Consider the following 27268-nt stretch of genomic DNA (forward strand, 5'->3'; position numbering starts at 1 on the left):
ACAGGCCCTTCGGCCCACAAAGTTGTGCCGAACATGTCCCTACCTCAGAAATTACTAGGCTTACCGATAGCCCTCTGTTTTTCTAAGCTCCATGTACCTATCCAAAAGCCCTCTTAAAAGACCCTATGGTCTCCGCCTTCACCAACGTTGCTGACAGCCCATTCCACACACTCACCGCTCTGAGTAAAAAAACTTACCCCTGACATCTCCTCTGTTCCTGCTCTCCAGCACCTTAAACCTGTGTCCTCTTGTGGCAACCATTTCAGCCCTAGGAAAAAGCCTCTGACTAGCCACACAATCAATGCCTCTCATCATCTTATACACCTCTATCAGTTCACCTCTCATCCTCCTTCGCTCCAAGGAGAAAAGGCACCTCCCAGCATCTGTGATGGAGATTCCAATGCACAGGGTCACAAAAAGTTGCAGTGTTGCGAGTTCACCCAGCTCAACCAATGGCACTACCCTCCCCAGCATCCAGGACATACCTTCTTCTCATTGTTACCATGGCGGCGGAGGAGGGAGTGGAGTGTGAAGACCCGCACTCAACATTTTAGGAACAGCTTCTTCCCCACTGCTATCAGATTTCTGAACAGATAAACTCATGAACACAGCCTCACTACTTTGCGCTACATTATCTATATATTTATTTATTACATAATAAAATTATATATGCAATTTTTTATTAAATATGTTCAGTAATTTGCCTATTTTATGTATTGCACTGTACTGCTACTGCAAAATAAACTTCACATCATTGATAATAAACCTGATTCTGACATAATGTGCACACGCCATGAAGACCACAAGTTTGCACGCATCAATGCCAAGTAATCAATCGGCATCACCATACTTTTTGATTCTATATTTTGATGACTGGAAACAGCAATTATTGTATCGTATGAAAAATGGTTCAACATGGACTAGAGGGGCTGGAGGGCCTGTTTCTGTGCTGTACTCTTCTATGGCTCTATATAATATTCACTAACTTTCAGAATCTTATACTTAAAAGATACAACATGGCCAGCATCAAGATGATCCAATTTAAGTCTCTGCTTTCAAATGAAGGGAAGACCAGGTAGAAATAAGCCGAGAAGAAATCACCACAAAAACTTGAAAAAAATAACTATTATAAGAGAGTACATCTTTCTTTTCATGCTTTTAAAAAGAAATACTTTTCATACTACAACACATCTTTTTGTATTTTTATGGTTAAAAATCACATAACAGTCATGTGTAATAAGCTGTCCACCAATGGCGCCAGAAACAAATATTTCTAAAGTATTAATTGGCAACACTGTTGGTGACGAAAGCATACAATGCACAACTTTGAAACCTCATTATATATTCTTAATACTTCTGTTTCCCCTTGAAAACTGTTAACATCTGCTCACAACTTTACTGAAAGTGACAGAGAAAAGATAACCATCTTTTGTGGTCATATATTAAATAAATTTAAGACAGACAATTTATTTAATATATTATTTTCATCATTTCGAGTTTGTTATATTGGATGATAATTTTGATTTTCATAATGGCCATCTAAAGCTCACGGATGCTTGTCACTTTTACTCCCATTGCCACACCAACTTGTCCACCCTTGGCATTCTCCACTGCCAGGATTCCAGTCCGCATTAGGAATTCAGAGGTGGAGAGGGTCAGTGGCTTTAAATTCCACGGCATTAACATATCAAAGGCCGTGTCCTGGGACCAGCACACAAGTGTCATCACAAAGATAGCACATCAGCACCTCTTCTTTCTTAGAAGTTTGCATACATTCAACATGGCACCGTGTGGGCCAAACTTCTATCAGTATCTTAACTGACTGCATCATGGCCTGATATGGAATTACCAATGCCCAGGAATGGAAAAGGCTACAGAAAGTGGTGGAGACAGCCCAATCCTTCACAGGCAAAACCCTCCCCACCATTGAGTACATCTACAAGGAGCTCTGACGCAAGAAAGCATCATCATGGTCTGCCAACATCCAGGCCATGCTCTCTTCCCACTGCTACCATTAGGAAGGAGGTACAGGACTATTAAGTCCCACATCACCAGCTTCAGGAACAGTTATTATCTTTCAACCATCAGACTCCTGAACCATCATGGATAACTTGACTCACCCAAACACTGAACTGATTCCACATTCTATGGACTCACTTCAAGGGCTCTACAACTTGCGTTTTCTATTTATTACTCATTATTTTGTTGGGTCTTTTTGAATTTGCACAGTTTGTCATCTTTTGCGCACTGGTTGTTTGACTTTGTGTGAGTTTTTTTCCCCAACGAGTCTTATTCATTCTTCTCTCTCAATCCACAATGTTCCTCTAATTTTTGTTCCCTTTCACATACCCATCCTCTAGTCCCCCTTCATCTACCACCCACACGTTTCACCCACCAGATCCCCTCCCCCATTATCACCTTCATAACTTAAAGGACTCCAGTACTCGTACTCACACATCAGCCTATCTCCACTTCCCTCTCACCCCACCAGATTCCAGGAGTCCTCTTCCTCCAATTTTTGACCACATAGCTCTCTACCAACATCCCCTCCCAACCTGGCTCCATTTCCCCTCCATCCCTCAACACCCCAACACCCTCCCTCACCCATTCGCCCCGCGACTCTCCCTCTCCGCTCTTAGTCTGGAAGCAGACTCTCAACCAGAAACGTGAGCTGCTCGTGGTCACAAGAGACTTTGCAGACGCTGATAATCTTGAGGAATTCAGATCAGACTGGAGATGTTCCAAACCAAGGAAGGAGGAAGAAGAAACCGGAATAAGGTGGTGAGGGAGAGGAAGGAGTACAAGCTGGGTGAGGAGGGAGGGTGCTTGAAATCAGGTGAGTGAGAAGGTGAGAATGAAGTAAGAAGCTGAGAGGTGATAGGTGGCAGAGGGGAAGTGCTGAGGAAGAAGGAATCTGATAAGAGCTGGACAGTGGGCCCCACCTGGCCCTCCACAAATATTGTTCAATTCACTGAGTTCCTACACCTATGATTTACAACATGCAGCTGCAGACTTTGGTGTCTGCAAGTGTTCAGATTTATATTAGATGGGCTTTATTTTGTCATATGCAACCAAAGCAGTGAAATGCATCACTTGTGTCAAAAACCAACACAACCCGAGGAGGACCTGCAAGATGTTGTCATGCTTCTGGCACGAACATCGCATGCCCTCAGCATACTAACCCTAACCGTACACCTTTGGTTATGTGAGAGGAAACCAGAGCACCCAGAGGACTCTCATACAGCCACGGGCAGAACGTAAGAACTCCTTACAGGCAGTGATGGGAATTAAACCCCAATCACTAGCACTGCGACGGCATTACACTAACCACCAGACTACCATGCAGTGAGTTTTGCAATCTGTTTAAAAAGCTGTCTTCAAAAGTGAATAATTAAATTTTCTGTCAAATCCTACAAAAGGTTGTGGATTCAACCCAGTACATCACGGGTAAAGCCCTCCCAACCAGTGAGCACATCCACATGAAACGCTGTCGCAGGAAAGCAGCATCCATCAAAGATCCTCACCACCCAGGCCGTGCTCTTTTTTCGCTGCTGCCATCTGGTAAAAGGTACAAGAGCCTCAGAACTTGCACCACCTGGTTCGAGAACATTACTACCCCTCAACAATCAGGCTCTTGAACAAAAAGGGAATAAATGTAACTCATCTATTGAGATGTTTCCACAACCAGTGATCTCACTTTAAGGACTCTATCTTATTATTTCACATTCTTGTTATTTATTTATATTTGCAGTTTGTTGTCTTCCGTGCTCTGCTTGATCTTTAATTGATCCTGTTATAGTTACTATTCTATAGATTGATGTATGCCCACAGAAAAATTAATCTCAGGGTTGTATGTGGTGACATATATGTACTCTGAAAATAAAATATGCTTTGACGTTTTTTTGAACCTTTCCTCCCTTGATTGAAGGGGTTAAGTATGGCACAACCAGCCAGGTCAACTCCTCCTGGGGACCCCCAGACCAAAGTGAGGACTGGCAAGAAGGGAGTCTGACGAGGGTGACAGATGTAACACTTATTTAAAATCAAAGGGCTACAAATTGACGCAAGGCTGGTGAGTAAGATATCTGGCCTCTGGATCTAACCTGAACCTTAACATCCAACACAGCAGAAATAAGAGAGGGTCATTGCAGAAGAACTCTGGATGAGAAATAACACAGATACACTACAAACATTATGTTACTTTCATTTATCTAATACTATATACAATTTTTTTAACAAGCTGGAAAGATCAAAAGAAACTTCAAAGGACTTTCACCTTCAAAGTCAGTCAATTCCAATCCAAATGGTTTACACTTCCCTACTAGAAGATAAAAGTTGCCAAGCAAATGTCCAAAAAGGCAGTGTTAAGTTAGAGTAGCTTCCAAAGAAAACCAAGCTTAAGGAACACAAATATGAGGCATGTCCAGAACAAAGTATAGCAGAGCAAGTGTTCATACTGCACAGATCTTTCAATACCAATGCAAAATGCCAGAAATATTTAACATGGAACACTACAGCACAGTACAAGCCCTTCACCCTAGAATAACAACTGATACACACAATATACTGGAGGAACTCAGCAGGCTAGGCAGCATCTAAAGAAAAGAGTAAACAGTCAGTTTCGGGCCGAGACCTTTCTTCAGGATTGGAAAGGGAGGAGGTAGGAATCAGACTAAAGAAGTGGGAGGAGGGGGAAAGGGGAGTATCACAGAGAGGGAGCAGTGAGGGAGGGTATCACCAAACTCCCAAGGGGAAGATTTAAACTTCCTCAGGGCAGGCATCCGTCAAAGAGGCTTTGCAGGTAGTAGTAATAGTATCACAAACACAAGAAAATCTGCAGATGCTGGAAAACCAAAACAACACACAAGATGCTTTGAGTCACATTTCTTGGCTCTAGGCCTGCACTCGATACAGTTTAGAAGAATGAGAGGGATCTTAATGAAACCTATCAAATACTGAAAAGCCTATACAGACTGGAACGTGGAGAGGATATTTCTAAGAGTGTGGAAGTCTAGGACTAGGGAGCACAGCTTCTGCACTGAAGGATGTCCCTTTGGAACAGAGATGAGGTGCAATTTCTATAGACAGAAGGTGATGAACCAGTGGAATTTATTTTTTCATTTACTTGCTGGGATACAGGGGCAGAACAGGCCTTCCTGGCCCTACAATCCCTGACTTGGCCCAGTCTAATCATGGAACAGTTTACAATGACCAATTAACCTACCAACAGGTATGTCTTTGGACTGTGGGAGGAAACCAGAACACCCAGAGGAAACCCATGCGGTCACGGGGAGAGCCTACACACTCCTGGCAGCCAGTGGCAGCAATTGAATCCGAGTCACTGGTACTGTAAAGCGTTGGGCTAACCACTACACTACCCGGCTGCCCAAAGCAAACAACTCCATTAGGACGAATTGCCACAGACAGCTGTGGAGGACAAGTCACTGGATATATTTAGGGCAGGTTCTTGATTAGTAAGGTTGTCAAAGGTCATGGGAAGAGGGCAGTAGGAATGCATAATGAATCAGGAATGGCAGAGCAGACTCTATGGGACCAAATGGCCGGATCCGGCTCCTAAGTCTTATGGAAGAAGTACGAGCTAGCAGGTACACGCGAGACCAGGAGAGGGGGGAAAGCAGGGTGCATGAGTTTGGGATAACGGCTAAAGTGAGAAGCTGGGAAGAGATAGGTGATTCTTTCAAATGCTTTGTGAGAGAGTAAATACTCCATTCCCCTTTCTGAGTGGAGCTCTAATTTTTTTTACTACCACCCACTACATTCCTCAAAGTAAACATTAATGTCGTGAACCATTATATTAATCTCAGGCACCAATGCTGCTCCAGCAGCCCATTTAAAATTCGTATTAACAACAGGAATGCCATGCAGCGCATATTTAACAGGAACTGTATGGCTTTGATTTTAAACCCCAAACTCATGTTCTCATGTCCAGTATTAGCCCACCCCCTTACCATTCCCATTTCCTCTCTCACCTCATCTGCTTATCTGCCCTCACCTCCCTCTGGTGCTCCTCCCCCCTCCCTTTCTTCCATGATCTTCTACCCTCTCCCATCAGATTCCCCCTTCTCCAGACCTTTATCTCTCTCACCCATCAGCTTCCCAGCTCTTAACTTCACCCCTCCCCCCTCCCATTTTCACCCATCACCAGTCACCTTGCACTTCTTCCTCCCTCCCCACCTTCTTGCCTAACTTCTCATCTGTTTTCCCCATTCCTGATGAAGGGTCAACTGTTTACTCTTTTCCATAGATGCTGCCTGGCCTGATGAGTTCCTCTAGCATTTTGGGTGTGTTGGTCATGGCTTGGTATTTATTTATTATTATTTTGATTGTTTTTGTTTATTTCTTTGTATTTACTACACAGTAGTGTAACGGTTAGGACAATACTTTACAGTACCAGTGTTTCAGATTCAATTCCTTGCAATGTCCATCAGGAATTTGTACATTCTCCCCATGACTGCATAGATTTCCTCCAGATGCTCCAGTTTCCTCCCACAGTCCAAAGATGTACTGGCTGATAGGTTAAATGGTTATTGTAAGTTGACCTGTGATTAGGCTAGGATTAGATCAGAGTTGGTTAGCAGCGTGGCTCGAAGGGCCAGGAGGGCCTATTCCTCTCTACTTTTCAATAAAGACTGTGAATGCCCACAGGAAAGTGAATCTCCATGTTGTATATGGTGACATATGTATTTTGATAATAAATTTATTTTGAACTTTTGAACTAAGTTACATATCACTTTTGAGCAAAGTAATCCAACTGAATGAGAGTTCATTTCTCCATTCAAGCTTCTTCAAGGAAGCAATTGTGAATAACAGGGATTTTCAATGCATTATATCTATTAAATGGAATCATAATCTTTGAACTAGTTCATTGAACTACCTCAATTTCGAATTAGTATTTCTAAAATTAATACCATGCTTTTTCTACTCCTTCCCCCACCAATCAAAACACTGGAACTCTCAGCCTAGACCACGTTAAGTGCGCTAATTCTGATATGTCAATATAAAATGTAACTACAAAGCCAGCTTACTTGGACAAAAGAGGTTACGTTCCATGTGAGGTGGGGGGGGGGGGGGGGGGAAGAGGACATGATTAATGGTGTTCTTCCTATGAGGGTTTAGCCAAAAAGCTGTCAAGCAATCTTTTTTAGCAAGTAAAAAAAAACACACACACAAAGAATGGTACAACTGAAGCCAACTTCTGGTAGCAGCTAAAATGAGGTGGACTGTCTTCTTCAGACACCAACCCTGAACTGTTCCCAAAACCTACGAACTCTTCATCTCACATTCTCGATATTTATTGCTTATTATTTTTTCTCTTTATGCATTTGCACTGTGTTGTCTTTCGCGCATTGGCTGTTTGACTTCGTTGTGTGTGTTTTTCATTGATTCTATTGTGTTTCATTGTATTTACCGTGAATGCCCACAAAAAAAGTAGAATCTCGGTGTTGCATATGGTGACACATGTACTTCGATAATAAATTTACTTTGAGCCAACTTCTGAAGAAGTCTATTACGGTTGTTAGTTCAAAGTTCAGAGTAAATAAATTTGTTATTTTCTAACAAAATTGAATTCCCCACACACTACTGGGGAATAATGAAGGAAACTTGTGTTCAATTGTTGGTTAAATACCCTGAGCATCTACAATCAATATATTATGGCATTTCAAATATTCTGATCAAAACAGTAAGCAAACCTCCAGAACCGTAGAAAAATCAAACAATTCAAGAATCAAGACAACATGTACAAGACATCTTGTGGAATCACTTACATTTTACCGCTGAATAACAATGTTAAACCCACCAGGCCAAGCAAAGCTGTCAGAATCTTTTGAAATTTCAAAATGCAAACCCTATTGGCTACGATGCAATTGCTCATACAATTGTTACTTAAGAGTCTGCCAAATCTGCCAGCCCGACTTTTACTCTGCAACACTACATTCGGGAACCAACAACAGTGACCCATCTTGCTCCTTGTAACTAGTTAACTTAACCCTTTACAAGACTGAGACACGGCAAATTTTTAGATAGTCTGATATTAAGAGTTTTCCGGCAAGTAAGCTCATTCAGATTTTTAAAAATCCAAAAAAAATTCAAATGCAATTTTTAAAATCACTATTATTTTAGGTATGCTATAATCTAAATATCTGGGTAAAGTTGCAAATATTTTTCACATTTATGGTGCTCAATATTATAGATCTTTTTTATCTGCTAATACAAAGACAATGTGACATGCGATTAACAACAAAAAGAAGTGTCACTTCCTGAAGACAGAGATTCGGCTACACAACAGATTGTAGTGCTGAAAGGAGAAGAACTAGCATTCTGAAATGATACAAATGCTCCTCTTCATCCGAGGGCAAAAGACGTATTAAGCAAGATAAGAAACTGAACAACTAGAGGGATGAGCTAAAATCATCAATTAAAGCAAACATGAAATTTACTAACTACAGTTTTAATCCCTTTGATTGAATAAGACCTTCAAATATGAGAGCAGAATTAGGCCAAACGGCATCGTTTAAAAACCATATTTTTTATTACACATTCACTAAACCAAATTTGCAAATCTAAACTCAGTTATCCTTCAATACAATAATTTGAATCAGGGTTAATATCATTGGCCAGTGTCGTGAAATTTGTTGTTTTGTGCATAGTTCTTCATATTCAACTTCTGTCTTGTTACAATAACAACATTCCTATTTAGATTGCCATCAGTTAAGCTATTTCACTAGCCTAAGCATATCTTCGATACTTTTATATGACTAGCACACAAAAATAAAACGTTATTTGGCCCTACTGAAATCAAACAACCTAAAATAAAAAAAATCATTCATACAAGTCATTCGTTTAACAGGCACCGTCGGCACCCCGTTCCTACCCAGAAAGAATACACGAGTCGCTGCCAAAGGAAAGGGCTCAAAGTTTAATATCTTGATCATTTAAGGATAATCTTTGTAGGAAAGTATCATCAGTATGTGCACTCTTTTAATGTTTCGTCCTACTTGTAACAGTCCACTAATTGTTCCTCTTAAAAACAACTAAGGGCTTTTAATGGAATGAAGAAAATGCAAATATACCACACCCAGAAATTAATTTCTTTTGAAATAAAAAGTAGTTATTGATTTTAAACAGAAAAATAAAATTACTAATAAATCTTCACAAAACGTAACTTTATAAATGCTCCCCAAAGACATAAACAAATCTCACTGTAATTGGCGGCTGCTGAATGGTACCTTATGTGTAAATACGCTTGTGTGGAAAAAATATTTTCACTTGTTTCAGAAACTTGTATCGATACAAATCGTAAAAGGAGGGAACTCCATCAGCACTCTCTATCACCATTCTGACTCCGAACCAATAAAAGGTAGATCACAGTAAAAATGAAATTCAAGACACAAGTTACCTGTCTACATTTCCCAAGTATTAGGGGCACTAGTAATTAGGGGTATGAGGGGTGGGGATAAAGGAGGAAGCTGGGTTGCTGCAAGAACTCAGATTAATTGATTCATAAACCCAAATTCTGATCAATTACCTCCATATGACAAAGGGAGGGGGTGAAGAGTGGTGTCAAAATAATTAGCACAAATAAAAAGTAATTGATACCTTCTCAATATGTACCATACAAACATATTACATTACAATTCGTTACTACTCTCATTTTAGACATTGTTTACATTAGGTCCAGCACAGAAATAGACCTTTTGTTTGCTTAACTAGTACCAAAACCCACTGACAACAAGTTATTTCCAATAACATGCCGCATTGCCATACATCTTAACAGAAATAAAACTATCAATCTCAGGTTCACCCATTCTCAAGGCAACCCATTCATTTGGATTAAAAACAGGGAACAGTGCAAAACAAACACATACACACACACACAAAATATGAGTGAACTATTTTCAGGTACCACATTAAAATTGCAACTTCTTCCAAAACAGAAAAATAAATTCCAATTAAAGCACCTTGTTTATTCCCTCCTCCTTCCCCCCCCCCCAACTTGGTTTGAATCTTAATACTGCATTATAATGTTACACATCAAAAACATCCAGCCTGCAATATTTCAACACTGGAACTGTGTAGTTTGTAAGCTGCCTTTAAAACAACTTCTGATTATAGGTATTATTTGACAGCAACTATCTGTTGTAAACATGCATTAATTGTTCCCAATTATTTTGGAAAAAGCCAACTAAAGGAGTTCATATTAAAGAGAAATTATAAAATCTGGATTTCCTGGGTCCATGTAATGATAAGAAAAATTGGAGTATAAATTACTAAGAGTTAAAATATTTTAATTGCCTGCATGACTTTCTTCAAGATAGCGTGTAAATGTTCTTGTGTTTGGATACAAATCTTGCAATTTCTGTAATATTTATTTCCTCCTATATTCTTAAAATATATTTTAAACACAGAGCTGTTGACTTACAAGACACTCTTGTAGCTCAAGTGAATCCATTCCTAAAGAAACCAATATTTTCTAAAACAATGTCGATGCCAATAACAAGTATTTCAAATTAGATACAAAATTAAAAATCCCAACAACTAGTGAGTATTGTTGAAAATAATGTAGTATAGTTTTTTAAAGCAAATTATGTATTTAAATGCTCACTTTTTAAAAAATCTAATCCAAAATTTTATATGCTACTAATTTTTATTTCTTTCATTCAAAATAATATTAAGCTGAAGGAATTCCTTAGAATTTTAAAGCATGCATATGCAGCAAGCATCCACCTTCTCTGTTGAACAATGAATTTTTAAGTGGCAGGTGTTCTGGCATCTAAACAAAACTTGATTAATAAAGATCCTCGTTCTTAAATTCGGCTACCATTTATAACGCCCCTAAATTCAATTGATATTACTGTGTTACATGTTCTAATGAATCAATTGTATCAGAGCCTTGGAACAAATTATTTAAACGCATCAGCTTGTACATCAAGTTACTTTCAACAACATTCATGCACATATACCTGACAGGAAGTAAAGCTCTTTTACCTGCCGCGTCCCCCTCCCCAAAACTAACTTCATTAAATATCCAGCAATTATTTTTAAATCGAAATTCAGACATTCACGTTCATGCACTGCTGATATCTAGGCACTGGTGATTGAAAACAAGATTGCTGTAATAGTATTAGCTAACCCCCGACTTAAATTCAAGACAACTAAAGCAGCAGTTAAATAATAATCGACCTGCTAAATCTGTAACACTCGACTCCTGCGAATAATCGCAGTGAAACACCGTTAGTTAACCTGCGAAAATCCAGTTTATAAGCGAGTGCCTGCAACAGCTCTAACAAACAGGTCATAACAGCGGTCCAAGTTAGTTGAGATATTTATGCCTGTATCAATATAGATTCGTCGGAAACGACGCTGAAAAGCCGAATAGACAAATTTATAAACACGAAGTAATAATTTACATACTTGAACCCCCGAAATGGCCACTTCCCAGGGACGTTGGTCCATTCTTCCCACTACTAACAGGCGGTGAAAACATCTACAAGAAATCAAATTGTAACAGAAATGTTCTTTAAAAAAATTGCTCACTGCCCCCCAAAAAAAGTCAAATGCTTCAGATTTCCACATCAGACTTTAAAATAATGACAGAATCTCCTCCTTACGCAACGCAGCAGTGGTAACTCGTTCCCACTATCGAGACTGTGGGATCTTTTATATAAAAAAAATCCAAAGTCGATGTGAAAAGTTTCGCGGCACTTCTCACGGATCTTACCATAAACACGCCTGCGCCCCTTTTTTCACGAGTAATGGATTTGATTACCGATTAACTCTTCGAGCCACTTATCTACGAGCACAAACGTTAAGAGGAGAGAAAAGCAGCGAAAAAAAGGAAAAGGGTTGAAATCGCCACCGGCTATATTTCCGCCTGGCACTACTCTCCTGACCAAACTTCCGAAACCCATTTCTCAAAGAGATATTCCTTCAGCAACCATCAAAAGTGCCCTATTTAAACGCGACCTTCGAAAACAATTGTTAGCACATCGCGGGATTAGAATTAAAGTGGACTATTATGTGACTTGTTTATTTTTTTGGAGGGGGGTTGAAGTTTCTAATTGTGGCTACATTGCTAAATGCACAGAGCATTTTGAAAGACGATGAGGAAAAGGGGCTTCTGTCTAAGCTGGCGACGCTGCTCTGTCTCTCGGCTAACCCTGGCTGGACTATGCCGTGCACTCGCCTCTCTCACCACCTGCCATGAATGGATTCTCTTACCGCACTGAAATCCAGCAAATCGCTCAGCTCTTTGTCCGTCCCTAAGGCAGCCATTCGCTGTTGGTGATGCATTTTGACAAAATTACACAAGCCTAGAAACATGGAAAATCAGAAACGAATTCCCAAGTTTAATGTTTTATTTCTTTCGCACTCGATTTTAAACAATTCACCAGACTTCCGAGTTGCAAAACAGACGAATGCACAAACGAACAAGACGGAATCATTGGAGTAGCAGCATCATTATGCAACAGGAGGTACTTAAAATGACTGAAGCCGACATCGATTCCCCCTCAAACTCCTAGCTTCCACATCTCTCGCTACTAAAAGCAATTTCGCTTCCAAACACCCATCCAAATGACCACACGCATCTTCTGAATGAGAATCAAAATATCAGCAATATGTGTTTTAAAAAAATCCCTACCCTACCAAAAAAAAGGCCTTGCTAAAAATATTCCCCAAGTGGATAATTTGGATATCCAGTCAACCGGCTACAAAATCCAACTTTTAAGCATAAACACTTGTCAATTTTAACCTTCCTGGCTGCAATATTTCATTCAAAATATACTTCTCAACTACTACACCAATTCAATCAGAGATCCCAAACTTTTACTGCAGCGATGTAGGCTCCGGCACATTAAAAATTACCTTGGTCTCTCTTTTCCTTATTATCCAAATAATTGTTTTCCCTCAAAATATTTAACATCTTAAACTTTTAAAGGGGGAATAAACCACAGATGCCGTCTCTGCCCAGCGTTTATTTGCTTTGTTGCATCTCCCCGACTCAGATTTGTAGAGCTTCAGTGAGCTTCTGAAACTTTATGGAAAGAGTGTCCCTAGTTTAGGAAGATCAGAGTTTGACTGGGAACATTTGCTACTCTTACTTTTAACATTGTGACATTTTAACAAGAGAAAAAGCCACAATGTATCCAATCTATATCCGGGACATTCCCGACCTTTTGTAACCCGCCGTTACGCGGCGCTGTCTGTCTCCAAAACTGCCTGAGGGTCCTCGCAACTTTCAAATTTTTAAACCCCCCCCCCCCCCCCACCCCCAAACATCTTCGTCCAAGCACTTCCATTGCAGAATAATCTGCTGCCCTCCCTTGCTCGGGCTGCGATTCATTTGCACGCTGCCCCTCTTCTTGCATGGCAACAATCATGATTCGACATGACCTGACAGCACCTGAAGCTCCATTCCTCAAAAGGCAACTTTCCAAACGTAAATGCAACTGTGTACTTTGCAATGTCCAACTAAAATAAAAATGGAAGCGATTTTTTCGTGGTTGCTGCTTAGCACTGAGATGGGTGAGTGAGACAGAATGGGTATGGGTGGGGTTGTGAAGGGGATTGAAGGAGCAGGAGAGACTTTTGGGGGCTTTTTTTGTGTGCAGATGAAGAGCGAAAAAAGTCGAAATTGTTCCAGGCGAACTGACAACCTGCGTGCAAAAAAAAGGACGAGATTGAAGTGCAAAAGGGGGAACCTGAATGAGATGGAATCAAAAGAGATGCATTCAGAAATTAAATCACTTCATGTAAAAGCAAACTGCACATAATGAAATCACTTTACAGTATGTTAAATGCAAGATCCTGCCTGCGTTCTTGAAATTATATATGAACGGCCCCAAACTTTAAGAGTGCAAGAAGAACGCGGACAGCATACAGAAACTAAGAAATCAGACCAGACACACTATTGCCAGTTCCACCTTAAGAAACTACAAAGTTACAGATAAGACAGACGAAAGCGAAACATTTGTTTCCGAGGATTGAGGGTGGAAGAGGGATCCCCGCAGGAGTATTCGCCAGCAACCCCCTTCCCAATGCACTGCACAAAACACTCCCTGACTCATTCATTCTTTTTAAAATAGAGAGAAAAAACAACCATTTAACCAACCAACATGCTTCCCTTTTTAACGACTTCTGTATTTCTTTTTAAATATATCTCCCCTTTCCCTACTTTTTATTTACTTTCTTTCATTCCAATATTTTGTTTTTCCCTCCCTCTCTCTCTCTCTCTCACTCTCTTTCTCTCTTACCCGGTTAGACTCTCGACTCATTTTTTCCCGGTAAGTGGGTTTCTCCAGCGCAAAGTCTGCGTCCTCCGCAGTCCCCGCCCCTCGGCGCCATTCATTGGTTTGGGTGCATGATGACGTCCGACTACAGACAGGGGAGGACTTTCCCTCGGAGCCCGCTGATTGGAGGACGCCCTTCTGTCAATCACAGATTCGGCGCCTGGCGGCACGTGCTTTCACACATATGTCAAAAGAAGTCGCAAAAAATTGCGTCTGCCGCCCGACCGCGCACATTTGCAGCAAATTCCTAATACATTTCTACACGAGCAAGTAAAAAAGCAGTTGAGCAACACAAACAAAATTCTGGAGGAACTGAGCAAGTCAAGCAACGTCTATGGAAGGGAAAGTCGACGTTTTGGGCCGGAAACCTTCGTCAAGACTGATGATTATTTTGGTTATAAAGAAACGTAAGGAAGTTAACATCCAGAAAATGATAAAGCAGGGGTTCCCTACCTTTTTTATGTCATGGGACACCTACCATTAACCGAGGGGTCTGTGGACCCCAGATTGGGAACCCCTATGCTAGAGGAACTCAGTAGGTCAGGCAGCATCTCTGCAGAGGGAAAAAGTCGGCTATTTATTCCTCTCCATCAGTGCTTCCTGACCTGCTGAGTTCCCCCAGTACTTTGTGTTACTCTGGGTTTCCAGCATCTGCAGGATGTCTTGTATTTATGTCAGAAGTCAACACCCAATTTAGGATTTCAAGATTAATCTCAGAAGAAGGCAGTGTATAGTTTCATCACCAAATGATAGAAAAGGTGTTTCTACATTTGGAGAAACTCAATCACTTGAGTCAGTATGATGGTCCCCAAAAGGGTTTGTGTATTAGTGGATCTTCAGGTGACTGAAGAGGATGATCTGGGATCGACATGCTGTATTCTGGGCTATTAGGGTGGATTCCCTTAATGGAGAACGCCTGTACGTGACTTTGTCTAATGTGGGGAGTCTGATGCACAGGTATCCACCACATAAACAGAATCAGGGCCCAGTGACACAGTATGCAAAAGGACTGGGGACCCTTCTTTGTTGCAGCCTTCCTCCACCTTCACTGCCATTGTGATGTGTCCTCATCTTCCGCCAGCTCCACCATTGAGCTTTTTGTCTGGAGTATCCCTCCTGACCTTACTGCCTTGGGTGTCCCATCACCAGATGGTTCAACTCCAGAGAACTCAGGAGCTCACAAGCCCCTACACCATGACAAGGTGATGATCCTCAAAGATGATGGCAGAGGTTTTTGCAGGCCCAGGCGACTTCTTCAGTGAGTGGTGGGTTCTCGTTCTTGGACTTGTCGTGCGTCCTAGCATTTCGATATCTTCAGGTGCGGCCAGGAAGACGTGTGCCTTCCAGCACGCGCTGCTGTCAGAAGGAGGCCCCTGTGCTCGAGCAATACTCTTCTCGATGGTGACTGAGAATCTGTCAGTCCTCGATTCGGAGAGCTCGGATAAACAATGCAACAGGAGGTAACATCGAAACAACGAGCTGCTGGTCTGCCACTACCGGTTGTTGCAGGAGCAATCTCCCTCCCTCCCTCCCTCCCTCGCTAGGGAGAATGAGCCTGCTGAGATGTCGAAGTATTGGGATGGACAGTATTTTTTGATGGACCCTAGATCATGGTCTCTTGGGGACTTTGCTATTACTTGCATGGTGGGGGAGGGCAGGGCTTTTGCTGGAGCAAGAGGGTGGAGGGCAGTGGAAGGGTTGATGCTTTTGCTGCTGCTTGTGCATGGGAGGAGGCAGAGGGCTTCTGGCATTTCTGTCATTTATTCTTTGGGGTTCTGTCTGTTTTTCTGGATGTCTGTGAAAAGTAAGAATTTCTGGTTTTATGTTGTATATAGTCCCTGAAATTAAATTGAACAGTTGACGTCCATATTTGTGGGACACACTGAAGGAGCAAACATTGATTAGCACGATGCCCTTCACAATCTCAGGCAGTAGCACCAAAGGAAGAATGTTTACATGTTGCAGTCAAATATTGACAGAGATACACAGGAGTGTGATAAGGCTGGTTGGATGGTGTCACAACAACCTCACACTCAATGTCAATAAAACAAAGGAATTTATTTGTTTATTTATCTTTCTATTTGTTTGTTTTCATTAAGGAATCAGTAGCGGAACACAAAACAGTTTCAAGTTCATGGGTGTCAACATCTCTAAAGATCTAACTTGGGCCCAACATATTGATGCAATTTTGAAGAAGATATTGCAGGGGCTATATTTCATTTGGAGGAGATCTGGTGTGTCACCGACAACTCAAGCAATTTTTTGTAGCTGTACCATGGAATTGGTTGCATCACCATCTGGCGTTGAGGCTCCAATGCACAGGATCGGAAAACGCTGCAGTGGATTGTAAATTCAGCCAGTTCCATCATGACCCCCAGCATCAAGAATATCTTTATTGGGCAAAGTCTCAGGAAGGCAGCATCTCTCATTAAGAACCCCTATCACCTCGGACAAGCCTTCTTCCCTCTTCTCATTACTACCATCAGGAAGGAGGTGCAGATGCCTGAAGGCACACACTCAGTGTTTTAGGAATAGCTTTTTCCCCGCTGCCACCAGATTTCTGAATGGACATTGAGCCCACAAATACTACCTCATTAACATTTGAAAATTTACAGATGCTAGAAATCCAAAGCAGCACACACAAAATGCTGGAGGAACTCAGCAGGTCAGGCAGCATCTATAGAAAAGAGTCAACAGTCAATGTTTTGGGTCAAGAACCCTCATAAGGACTGGTAATTTCCCATTATCTTCTCGTGTTTGTGATACTGCTACTACAGCTGTGAAGCCTCTTTGAGTGATGCCGACCCTGAAGAAGTTTAAATCTGCCCTTCCAGTCCTGGTGAACAGTCTTGGCCTCTTTTTTGCAGTGCGTATTTAATTATATACATATTTTTTTATTCGAGGAACTCATGAAGTCCTGATGAAGGGTCTTGGCCCAAAACTTTGTCTGTGTCCCTTCCATACCAGTTGGTGATGCAACAAGTTATATTGCTCTCCATAGTACATCTGTAGAGATTAATGAGTGTCTTTGGTGACATACCAAGTGACCAAAGAAGGAGGAAGAAGTCAGAATAAGATGGTGGGGCAAATACAAGCTGGCAAGTGATGGATAAGATCAGGTGAGGGGGAAGATAGGTGATTTACCTTGTGCATTTAGTAATATTTCTTGCTGTCACATTAACTGAAGGATGGCATCTGAAATAGTGGGATCAGGAGCAAATCAAAGCGGGTCATCCAATGTGGGGTGCCACAGTAACGTAGTAGTCAGTGCAACGCAATTACAGCTCAGGACATCAGCCTTGAAATTCAGTTCCAGCATCCTCTGTGAGGAGTTTGTACACCCTCTCCGTGACTTCATGGATTTCCTCCAGGGGCTCGGGTCTCCTCCCACATTCCAAAGACATTCTGGTTAATAGGTTAATTGGTCTATGTAAATTGTCCTGTGATTAGGCCAGGGTTAAATAGGGCGGTGCAGCTCATTGGGCCGAAAGAACTTGCTCCGCACTAGAACTCTAAACGAAAAAATGAAACACAATATTATGAAACAAAATGATATTCAAATGAAAATACCTGTTTTAGTATCATTATAATGTGGAATCTTAATGTGCAGAAATTAGCTGCTTTATCTCCGATGCTTCTATGATTCTGAACCTTACTGAGTGTCTTAAGTCAAGACTAGTGCATGCCCGGTAGATTGTATTAATGAGAGATAAACCATTAGTATTTTCCTAATAGTTTTAGATTTTGGAGGAAATGGCAGTAATTGGTAAACTATATGACAGATCCATAAACTACCAGATCAGGGGCACATGCAAACTACTCACAGTTTTGAGAGTCAATATATAGAAATAGTTGTTTTAATATTTAATGATATCAAACATTATATTTAATGAGTTTTGGATATTAGGAGAATCAATGGTGAAGGAAAGTAAAGGATCTTAGTCATCAACTTATTGAATACTAGAGAACGGAATACTAGCCACCTCTGTTTCTATCACTTATACTGCTTACTTACTGCCTGTTTACCCTGCTGGCATTTAGGGCAGCCGTGAAAGTCCGCCATCTCTTCATCGTGTCAGTGCTTCCTCTTGGGTTTCACTATTGGCAGTCACACAAGTCCTGAATGGAGACTCAGGAATACCATCACACTCAGATGTAGAAGGATTCTTCATTTCTGTTTCTGTAACAGTTTTGTTTGACGAGTCAGGGTTGTTATCCCTGAGCTGAATTCCTTAACCTGGAGGACCAGTGGACCACTCTTGGTCTGGCCTCTACCCTTTGACCTGTTTGGCACGGGTGATCCTACCAAGAGCCAAAGCATAAAGCCCTGACCCCAGTCAACATAGCTCTCTGGGTCATTGAGGCACACAAGCCTCCAAACCCAATGACAAAGTTGTGGCCCTCCTGGAGGTATTATTTATGCTCTTATGTAATATTACAGTGTGGTGTATGGGGTGTCCAGCGTTGGGTAGGACCTCTGAGGAAGGAGCTTTTCGTGTCCATTCAGGGGCAGCTGACTCAGCCTTGCTCCGCACCAAACATTCAGCTCTCATCCATGGCTCTAAGTATCTGCTTGCATGCAATATCAGCCATACCCCAGTACACCATTTCAACAGGCGGGCTAAACCAGGTGAGGGTAGCCAGTGGGCCTCATTCCCTGATGAGATAGCATGTGAAATCAGCTGTGGTGAACCGGGCGGATGAGATCGGTGGTGAGATCCATGTCATGGGGAGGCAGGTTCGAGGATCCAATGAGTGAAGCAGAAGACACCGATTTAAAATGAGCACGTTAACTATTTATTTAAAAAAGAACAATGAAACCACTCAACCAGGCATCTAGCTAAACAAGTGCTCATCTAAACTACCCTAAGCCACAATACTGGATGCTAGTGGTCCTTAAATTAAATGAGTACTCTGTTAAATCTCCACAAGTTATAAGACTCACGAACTTAGCATGCTACAAAATGAATACATTACTAAACAAACAGGATGGGGGCGGGGGGAGCCATCTATTTATGCAACGTTTTTTTCTCAATGGTCCGTCAGTACTGGTCGTGACTTCAGTCTGAAGCGAGGCCTGGGGATGGACAAGGAGCAAATGTCCCGCACATGCTATTCTTATACCCCTGAGGCGTCCAGAACTTGAAATTGGTGCCATGGCACACGAGCCAACCAACAGGAAAGAACAGCAACAACTTTTAAACAGGCCAATCAATGACCAACATGACAGAAACAGCTTTTGACTGGCAAATAAGCCAACTCCCTACATGACGATCCAAACCAGGAAGGTGGTTCTGCAGTGCGCCTTGGAGAGGGAAGGGCATGACAAGGCACAGAAGATGACATGGCCATCCACTGCAACTAGGAGTGCCCCAATTTGTGACACTTGTTCACACTATTTGACCTGGACTTCTGACGTCAAGAAAGTGGAACTGTCCTAGAACAATGGCTTTACCACTTTAAAAACTCTCTTCCGCACAGGTTTCCTGTCATCGTCTGACATGATGGACAACCACCACCATGATATTAGAGCAGAAAGGAAGTAAGTAGGGAAATACATTATTGAGATAAAGATAAACATTCCTTAAAAACAATTACTGGACAATTGAAGAAAGAAAGTAGAGGCAATAATAAAGAGATTGAATGTTAGGCAGCAGATAGAATTCAGAGAAGAAACATAATCATAAAGACAGGTAACTGAACTTTCCCGTAGTTATCTAGAACTGTGGTGAGACCATACGTGGATTCAGAATCAAGCTTATTATCACTGACATATGTCATGAAATGTGTTGTTTTGCCACAGCAATACAGTGCAAAAGAAACTACACTACAAATAACAATAAGAAATCTAAAATTCTAAAGCTATTAGGATATAATAATTATGGTTTTATCTCCCACTAATACAATCTACAATACATGCTCTAGCCTTCACTTAAGCACATTCAGAAGAGTGTGTATATATTTATTTAATTATATATATATATAAAACAGTATACACTATTATATGGTATATAAAGTTAAGTAGTGCATAAATAGAGCAACTGTATATTTTGATATTTTGATGAAAAATAGTCTTTAATCATTTATGGGGACCTCGTAGCAATTTTCCAGGGCAATGAATCTGTGGAATTCATTGTCACAAATGTCTGTGGAGGCCAATTTACTGGGAATATTTAAAGTGGAGAATCAAGAGTCAGAATCAGGTTTAATATTACTAGCATGTGTTGTGAAATTTGTTGTTTTGCAGCAGCAATACATCCTGATACATATTAATAAGAGAAAACTACAAATTACAATAAGTATAAATAAAAGTAAACAAGAAAGGAGAACATAAAGAGAACAACAAAAAATAGTGACGTGTTCATGGGTTCATTGTTCATTTAGAAATCTGATGGCAGAGGGGAAGAAGCTGTTCCTGAAACGCTGAGTACATGTTTTCAAGCTTCTGTACCTCCTCCCTGATGGAAGCAATGAGAAGAGGGTAAGTCCTGAGTGATGGGGTCCCTAATGATGGAGGCCACCTTTTTGAGGTGTCGACCTTTGAAGGTGTCCTCAGTACTGGAGAGGCTAGAGCCCATGATGGAGCTGTCTGAGATTATAACTTCTTGCAGCTTTTCCTGATCCTATGCAGTGGCCTCTCTTTACCAAATGGTGATGCAACTGGTGATTGCCCTTCATGTGAAGAATGCATGGGGAATTGATGAGGATATGTAGAGAATAAAAAGCGGTCAGTTAAACATAAAACATAGAAGAGTACAGCATGGGAACAGGCCCTTCAGCCCACAATGTTGTGCTATTCCAATTAAATTAGGAATCAAATGACTAACTAAACTAATCCCTTCTGCCTACACACATCCATATCCTCCCATTTTCCTCACATTCATGTGCTAGTCTAAACATCTCTTAAAAGTCTCTAATGTATCTGCCTCTACCACCACCACAGGCAGTGCATTCCAGGCACCCATTGCTCTCTGTGTAAGAAAACATGCCCTTCACGTCTCCTTTGAACACAAAAACACAACATATAGGAGCAGGAGTAGGCCATCCAGCCCGTCGAGCCTGCCCCGCCATTCAATAAGGTCATGGCTGATCTGTCCATAAACATAGAAAACCTACAGCATAATACAGGCCCTTTGGCCCACAAAGTTGTGCCGAACATGTCCTTACCGTAGAAATTACTAGGCTTACCCATAGCCCTCTATTTTTCTAAGCTCCATGTACCAATCCAAAAGTCTCTTAAAAAACCCTATCGTATTCACCTCCACCACCGTTGCTGGCAGCCCATTCCACGCACTCATCACTCTCTGTGTAAAAAAACTTACCCCTGACATCTCCTCTGTTCCTTTTTCCCAGCACCTTAAACCTGTGTCCTCTTGTGGCAACCACTTCAGCCCTGGGAAAAAGCCTCTGACTATCCACACAATCAATGCCTCTCATCATCTTATACACCTCTATCAAGTCACCTCTCATCCTCTGCCACTCCAAGGAGAAAAGGCAAAGTTCACTCAACCTGTTTTCAAAAGGCATGCTCCCCAATCCAGGCAACATCCTTGTAAATCTCCTCTGCACCCTTTCTATGGCTTCCACATCTTTCCTGTAGAGAGGCAACTAGAACTGAGCACAGTACTCCAAGTGGAGTCTGACCGGGGTCCTATATAGCTGCAACATTACCTCTTGGCTCTTAAACTCAATCCCACGGTTGATGAAGGCCAATGCACCTTATGCCTTCTTAACCACAGAGTCAACCTGCGCAGCTGCTTTGAGTGTCCTATGGACTCAGACCCCAGGATCCCTCTGATCCTCCACACTGCTAAGAGTCTTACCATTAATACTATATTCTGCCATCACTTCTCAGCCCCGTTTTGCATCCTGTTAATGTCCCCCTGTAACCTCTGACAGCCCTCCACACTATCCACAACACCTCCAACCTTTGTGTCATCAGCAAACTTACTAACCCATCCCTCCACTTCCTCATCCAGGTTATTTATAAAAATCACAAAGAGTAAGGGTCCCAGAATAGATCCCCGAGGCACACCACTGGTTACTGGCCTCCATGCAAAATATGACCCATCTACAACCACATTTTGCCTTCTGTGGGCAAGCCAGTTCTAGATCCACAAAGCAATGTCCCCTTGGATCCCATGCCCCCTTACTTTCTCAATAAGCCTTGCATGGGGTACCATATCAAATACTTTGCTGAAATCCATATACACTACATCTACTGCTCTTCCTTCATCATGTGTTTAGTCACATCCTCAAAAAATTCAATCAGGCTCATAAGGCATGACTTGCCCTTGACTAAGCCATACTGAATATTCCTAATATTATTATACCTCTTCAAATGTTCACAAATCCTGCCTCTTAGGATCTTCTCCATCAACTTACCAACCATTGAAGTAAGACTTACTGGCCTATAGTTTCCTGGGCTATCTCTATTCCCTTTCTTGAATAAATGAACAACATTCGCAACCCTCTAATCCTCGGGAACCTCTCCCAGCCCCATTGATGATGCAAAGATCATCGCCAGAGGCTCAGCAATCTCCTCCCTCACCTCCCACAGTAGCCTGGGGTACATCTCATTCGGTCCTGGCGACTTATCCAACTTGATGCTTTCCAAAAGCTCTAGCACATCCTCTTTCTTAATATCTACGTGCTCAAGCTTTTCAGTCCGCTGCAAGTCATCACTGCAATCACCAAGATCCTTTTCCATAATGAACACTGAAGTGAAGTATTCATTAAGTACCTCTGCTATTTCCTCCGGTTCCATACACACTTTCCCACTATTTCGTCCTCCATCTGAATGCAAAATTCAATCATACAATGATCACTCTTTCCAAGAGAATCCCTGACTACAAGATCGTTAGTCTTACCTGTCTAATTGCCCAGGACTAAATCTAAGATCAAGCCTCCTCAAGACTTTCTTGACCAACCTGATTCACCCAATCTATGTGAAAGTTAAAATCCCCGTGACAACTGCCATTTGAAATTACCATATTATCATCTTAACTGCATCCCTCTGGTATTAGACATTTCAACCCTGAGCGAAAGTTACTGGCCATCTACCTTATGTATCTATTTATCGAGCTAGAGTGTGGAATAGGTCCTTTCAGCCTTTCAAGTTGCTTTGCTCAGCAATCCCCTGATTTTAATCCTAGCTTAATCACAGGATATCTGCAATGACTATTTAACCTACCGACCAGTACATATTTGGACTGTGGGAGGAAACTGGAGCACCTGGAGGAAACCCACACATTCACAGAGAGAACATACAAACTCCTTACAGGCAATGGCAGGAAATAAACCCCGGTCGCTGATACTGTGATGTGTTGTGCTAACCACTACATTACTGTGCCACCTCTATCTATGCCCCTCATAATTTTATAAACCTCCATCAGATCTCCCCTCAGCCTCTGTCACTCCACAGAAATCAAGTTGTCCAACCTCTCCTTATAGCACATGCCCTCTAATCCAGGCAGCATCCTGGTAAACCAACTTTGAGCATATTCTTCATGATTTACTCTGTTGTTTGAAGGACAACTGTTTCCATTGTTATGGAAAGAGGTATTAATGACAACAAGAGAAAATCTGCAGATGCTGGAAATCCAAGCAACACACACAAAATGCTGGAGGAACTCAGCAGGCCAGGCAGGATCTATGGAAAAAAGTACTTTTGAGTTCCTCCAGCATTTCGTGTGTGTTGCTTGAGGTATTAATGAACTTGAATTGCAGAGTTAAATTCAGGATCTCAGAATGTACACAAAGGACTTGGCAGGCAGTAAAGTACATTTTGTATTGTACAAAAGGCAGTGACCAATTTATACCTCAATCGGTCCTGAAACATCCCAAAATAATTGCTTAAAATGTTAAAAGACATTGAAGTCGTGTCTTTTTTTTAACGGGTCAAAAATAGTTCAAATATTCAATTTTATATTAGAGAATGTATGCAGTATACAAACTGAAATTCTTACTCTTCTCAGACATCCAGAAAACAGAAGAGAACCCCAAAGAATGAACAATTAAGAGGGCTATGGTCCAGGTGCCGGTTGACAGGACTAGGGAGAATCACAGTTTGATATGGATTAGATGGGCCAAAGGGCCTGTTTCTCTGCTGTATGATGGATGGCAGGGTAGGGATACATCTCTACCAAAGGAGAGGTGAAGCGGTCCATCCCTCCACTAGCCTGCAGGTCACCTTTGGGCAATGGTGCATATCACAAGTCGTGGTTATGCGACCACTGACGCCAGGCAGACAATCTCTGAAGTGTATTGATAATGTCTGGTTTCACCTGTCTTGTAAAGACTCTGCCTAGGAAAAGGCAAAGCAAACCACTTCTGCAGAAAAAATTGCCAAGAACAATTGTGGTCATAAAGACCATGATTGGCCAAGTCATATGAAATGGCTCATAATGATGAATATGATGTTGATGATGTTTTGTTACTGACACTAATATGAAAAAAAGGCAAGACTTCAATTTAAAATGTCTTTGAAAATACATTACCTTTGACAGCACTCAAATACTTCATCAGTGTAATTCTAGATGAGGTTCATAGTGCAGGATTTAATCCAATGTCTTACTCAGATGCAATATAACTACCCCAGAGCCAAAACTAACTGTTTGCATAAATATTTCTTGTTTGTACCATGCAGACTCAAATTATGCTCTAGGGCTTAGGAATTGTTTAGCAAGAGGGAATTATCTGCAACCACCAAGAAAATTTAGCTCATCTCGTCCGCAAGGAGTCATCTAGTATGCCACTGGGCCTAATTCTACTTGACTGAAAAAACATTCAGATGAACTTCTTCATTCCTTCTTAAAGATTGATAATCCTTCCTTTTGGGAGAAAGCATGAAATATCTCTTCTGAAAGAGAATTCATCACCTTTCACTAGGCTAATATCGAATGTTTTATTCAGAGAGATTTAATATCAATTAATTTTAACTTTGGGACATTAGCCTTTCGTAAAGTTGTTTTTGAGGTTGTTTGTTTTATTGAGAAGGCCACACCATCCTGATGTCCTGCATTTTAAGGAAAAGTGATTTAAGGTGAGCACGATCTCTAGTTATTGGGTCCCTGTGGGGAAAATGCAAAATCTGAATACGTATCTTTGCCAGATGTCAATCGGTTGGTATTTATCCTTGTGTACCTCAAATCTAGCAGCAGAGAATTAAAATTATATTTCATGGCAAAATTGTTTTACAAGCTATACATCTAATTGAAGCTAATGCAACTCATGATGAGTTAGACACCTTTTCTGGCTATAATTGTTGCTTAGAATAATCTCCTTCCTCTTTCTAACATGGTAAATCACAATTCCATTAGCCAATAATGGTGATTTTCATTCATATGAGGTTGTGAGGGATTGGGATCAACACCCCTTGAGAATTTGGCAGCTTGCCAGTGAATAATTGCAAAATAATCATCTGTTAAAAAAAAAACAGAATTATACAGTACTTTCATTCTTCCTGCTTATAACTATCACATTAACAGTTCTTAACTATTCATTTTGAGAGGACTAGAATATAAAAGCAAGGATGTAATGCTGAGGTTTTATAAGGAATTGGTCAGACTGCACTTGAAGAATTGTGAGCAGTTTTCGGCACCTTATCTAAGAATGGATGTGCTGGCATTTGAGATGGGTGCAGGGGAGGTTGACGAGAATGATCCCAGGAATGAAAAGGCTAACGTATGAGGAGTATTTGATGGCTCTGGGCCTGTATTCATTGGAGTTTAGAAGAATGAGGGAAGAACTCATTGAAACCTGTCGAATATTTCAAGACCTAGATAGAGTGGATGAGAAGAGGGTGTTTCCCATAGTGTGGACTGGAGGGCACAGCCTCAGATTAGAATAGGGGTTCCCAACCTGGGGTCCACGGACTCCTCAGTTAATGATAGGGTCCATGGCATACAAAAATTTAGGAATACCTGGATTAGAAGGATGTCTCCTTAGAACAGGTACGAGTAGGAATTTCCCACCCTGTCTCTTGCAAAAATGCTATCCCCTTCTCGCAATTCCTCCATCTCCGCCGCATCTGCTCTCAGGATGAGGCTTTTCATTCCAGGACAAAGGAGATGTCTTCCTTTTTTAAACAAAGGGGCTTCCCTTCTTCCACCATCAACTCTGCTCTCAAACGCATCTCTCCCATTTCCCACACATCTGCCCTCACCCCATCTGCCTGCTACCCCACTCAGGATAGTGTTCCCTTTGTCCTCACCTACCACCCCACCAGTCTCCGGGTCCAACATATAATTCTCCGTAACTTCCGCCACCTCTAACGGGATCCCACTACCAAACACACCTTTCCCTCGCTCCCCCCTTCTGCTTTCCGCAGGGATCGCTCCCTACACGACTCCCTTGTCCATTCGTCCCCCCCCATCCCTTCCCACCGATCTCCCTCCCGGCACTTATCCTTGTAAGCGGAACAAATGCTACACCTGCCCTTACACTTCCTCCCTCACCACCATTCAGGGCCCCAGACAGTCCTTCCAGGAGAGGCGACACTTCACCTGTGAGTCAGCTGGTGTGGTATTGATGCACCATCAATAACTCTCTCTGAGACGTGAAGGCGAGATATCGGCTTTTATTGACTGGAAGAAAGAACAAGCAGTAATTGACCACCATACTACATCCTGGAGACTGAAGGCCGGGCTCAGGCCTCAATCGCCTTTATACCGGGGTCTGTGGGAGGAGCCACGGTCAGTGGGAGGGGCCACAGGAGCAGTCAGCAGGGGGCGTGTCCAGACAGGTATATGTAGTTCACCACAGGTATACTGCTCCCGGTGCTCCCAGTGTGGCCTTCTATATATTGGTGAGACCCGACGCAGACTGGGAGACCGTTTCACTGAACACCTACGCTCTGTCGGCCAGAGAAAGCAGGATCTCCCAGTAGCCACACATTTTAATTCCACGTCCCATTCCCATTCTGATATGTCTATCCATGGCCTCCTCTTCTGTCAAGA

General features: G+C 41.8%; 1 protein-coding gene across 10 annotated transcripts in view; it reads right to left on the reverse strand.

The window, feature by feature from the left end:
- The window catches only part of LOC140737630 (transcription factor 4-like), a 653305-nt gene extending 638952 nt beyond the window's left edge, over nucleotides 1–14353 (reverse strand). For 5 of the 10 annotated variants that reach the window (XM_073064117.1, XM_073064116.1, XM_073064114.1 and 2 more), the window contains exons 1-2: nucleotides 12241–12327; nucleotides 11434–11506 (exon numbers count right to left, since the gene is read on the reverse strand). In XM_073064117.1, the coding sequence (XP_072920218.1) occupies nucleotides 11434–11506; nucleotides 12241–12312 (145 nt within the window). In that variant the 5' untranslated portion in view covers nucleotides 12313–12327. Of the gene's footprint in view, nucleotides 1–11433; nucleotides 11507–11630; nucleotides 11648–11740; nucleotides 11914–12240; nucleotides 12333–12885; nucleotides 12905–14273 lie in introns of those variants that run through there. The other 5 variants (XM_073064118.1, XM_073064119.1, XM_073064122.1 and 2 more) reach the window with 5 other exon arrangements.
- Nucleotides 14354–27268: the final 12915 nt, after the last annotated feature.

The sequence above is a fragment of the Hemitrygon akajei genome, chromosome 13 (assembly GCF_048418815.1).
Source record: "Hemitrygon akajei chromosome 13, sHemAka1.3, whole genome shotgun sequence".
Lineage (NCBI taxonomy): Eukaryota > Metazoa > Chordata > Chondrichthyes > Myliobatiformes > Dasyatidae > Hemitrygon > Hemitrygon akajei.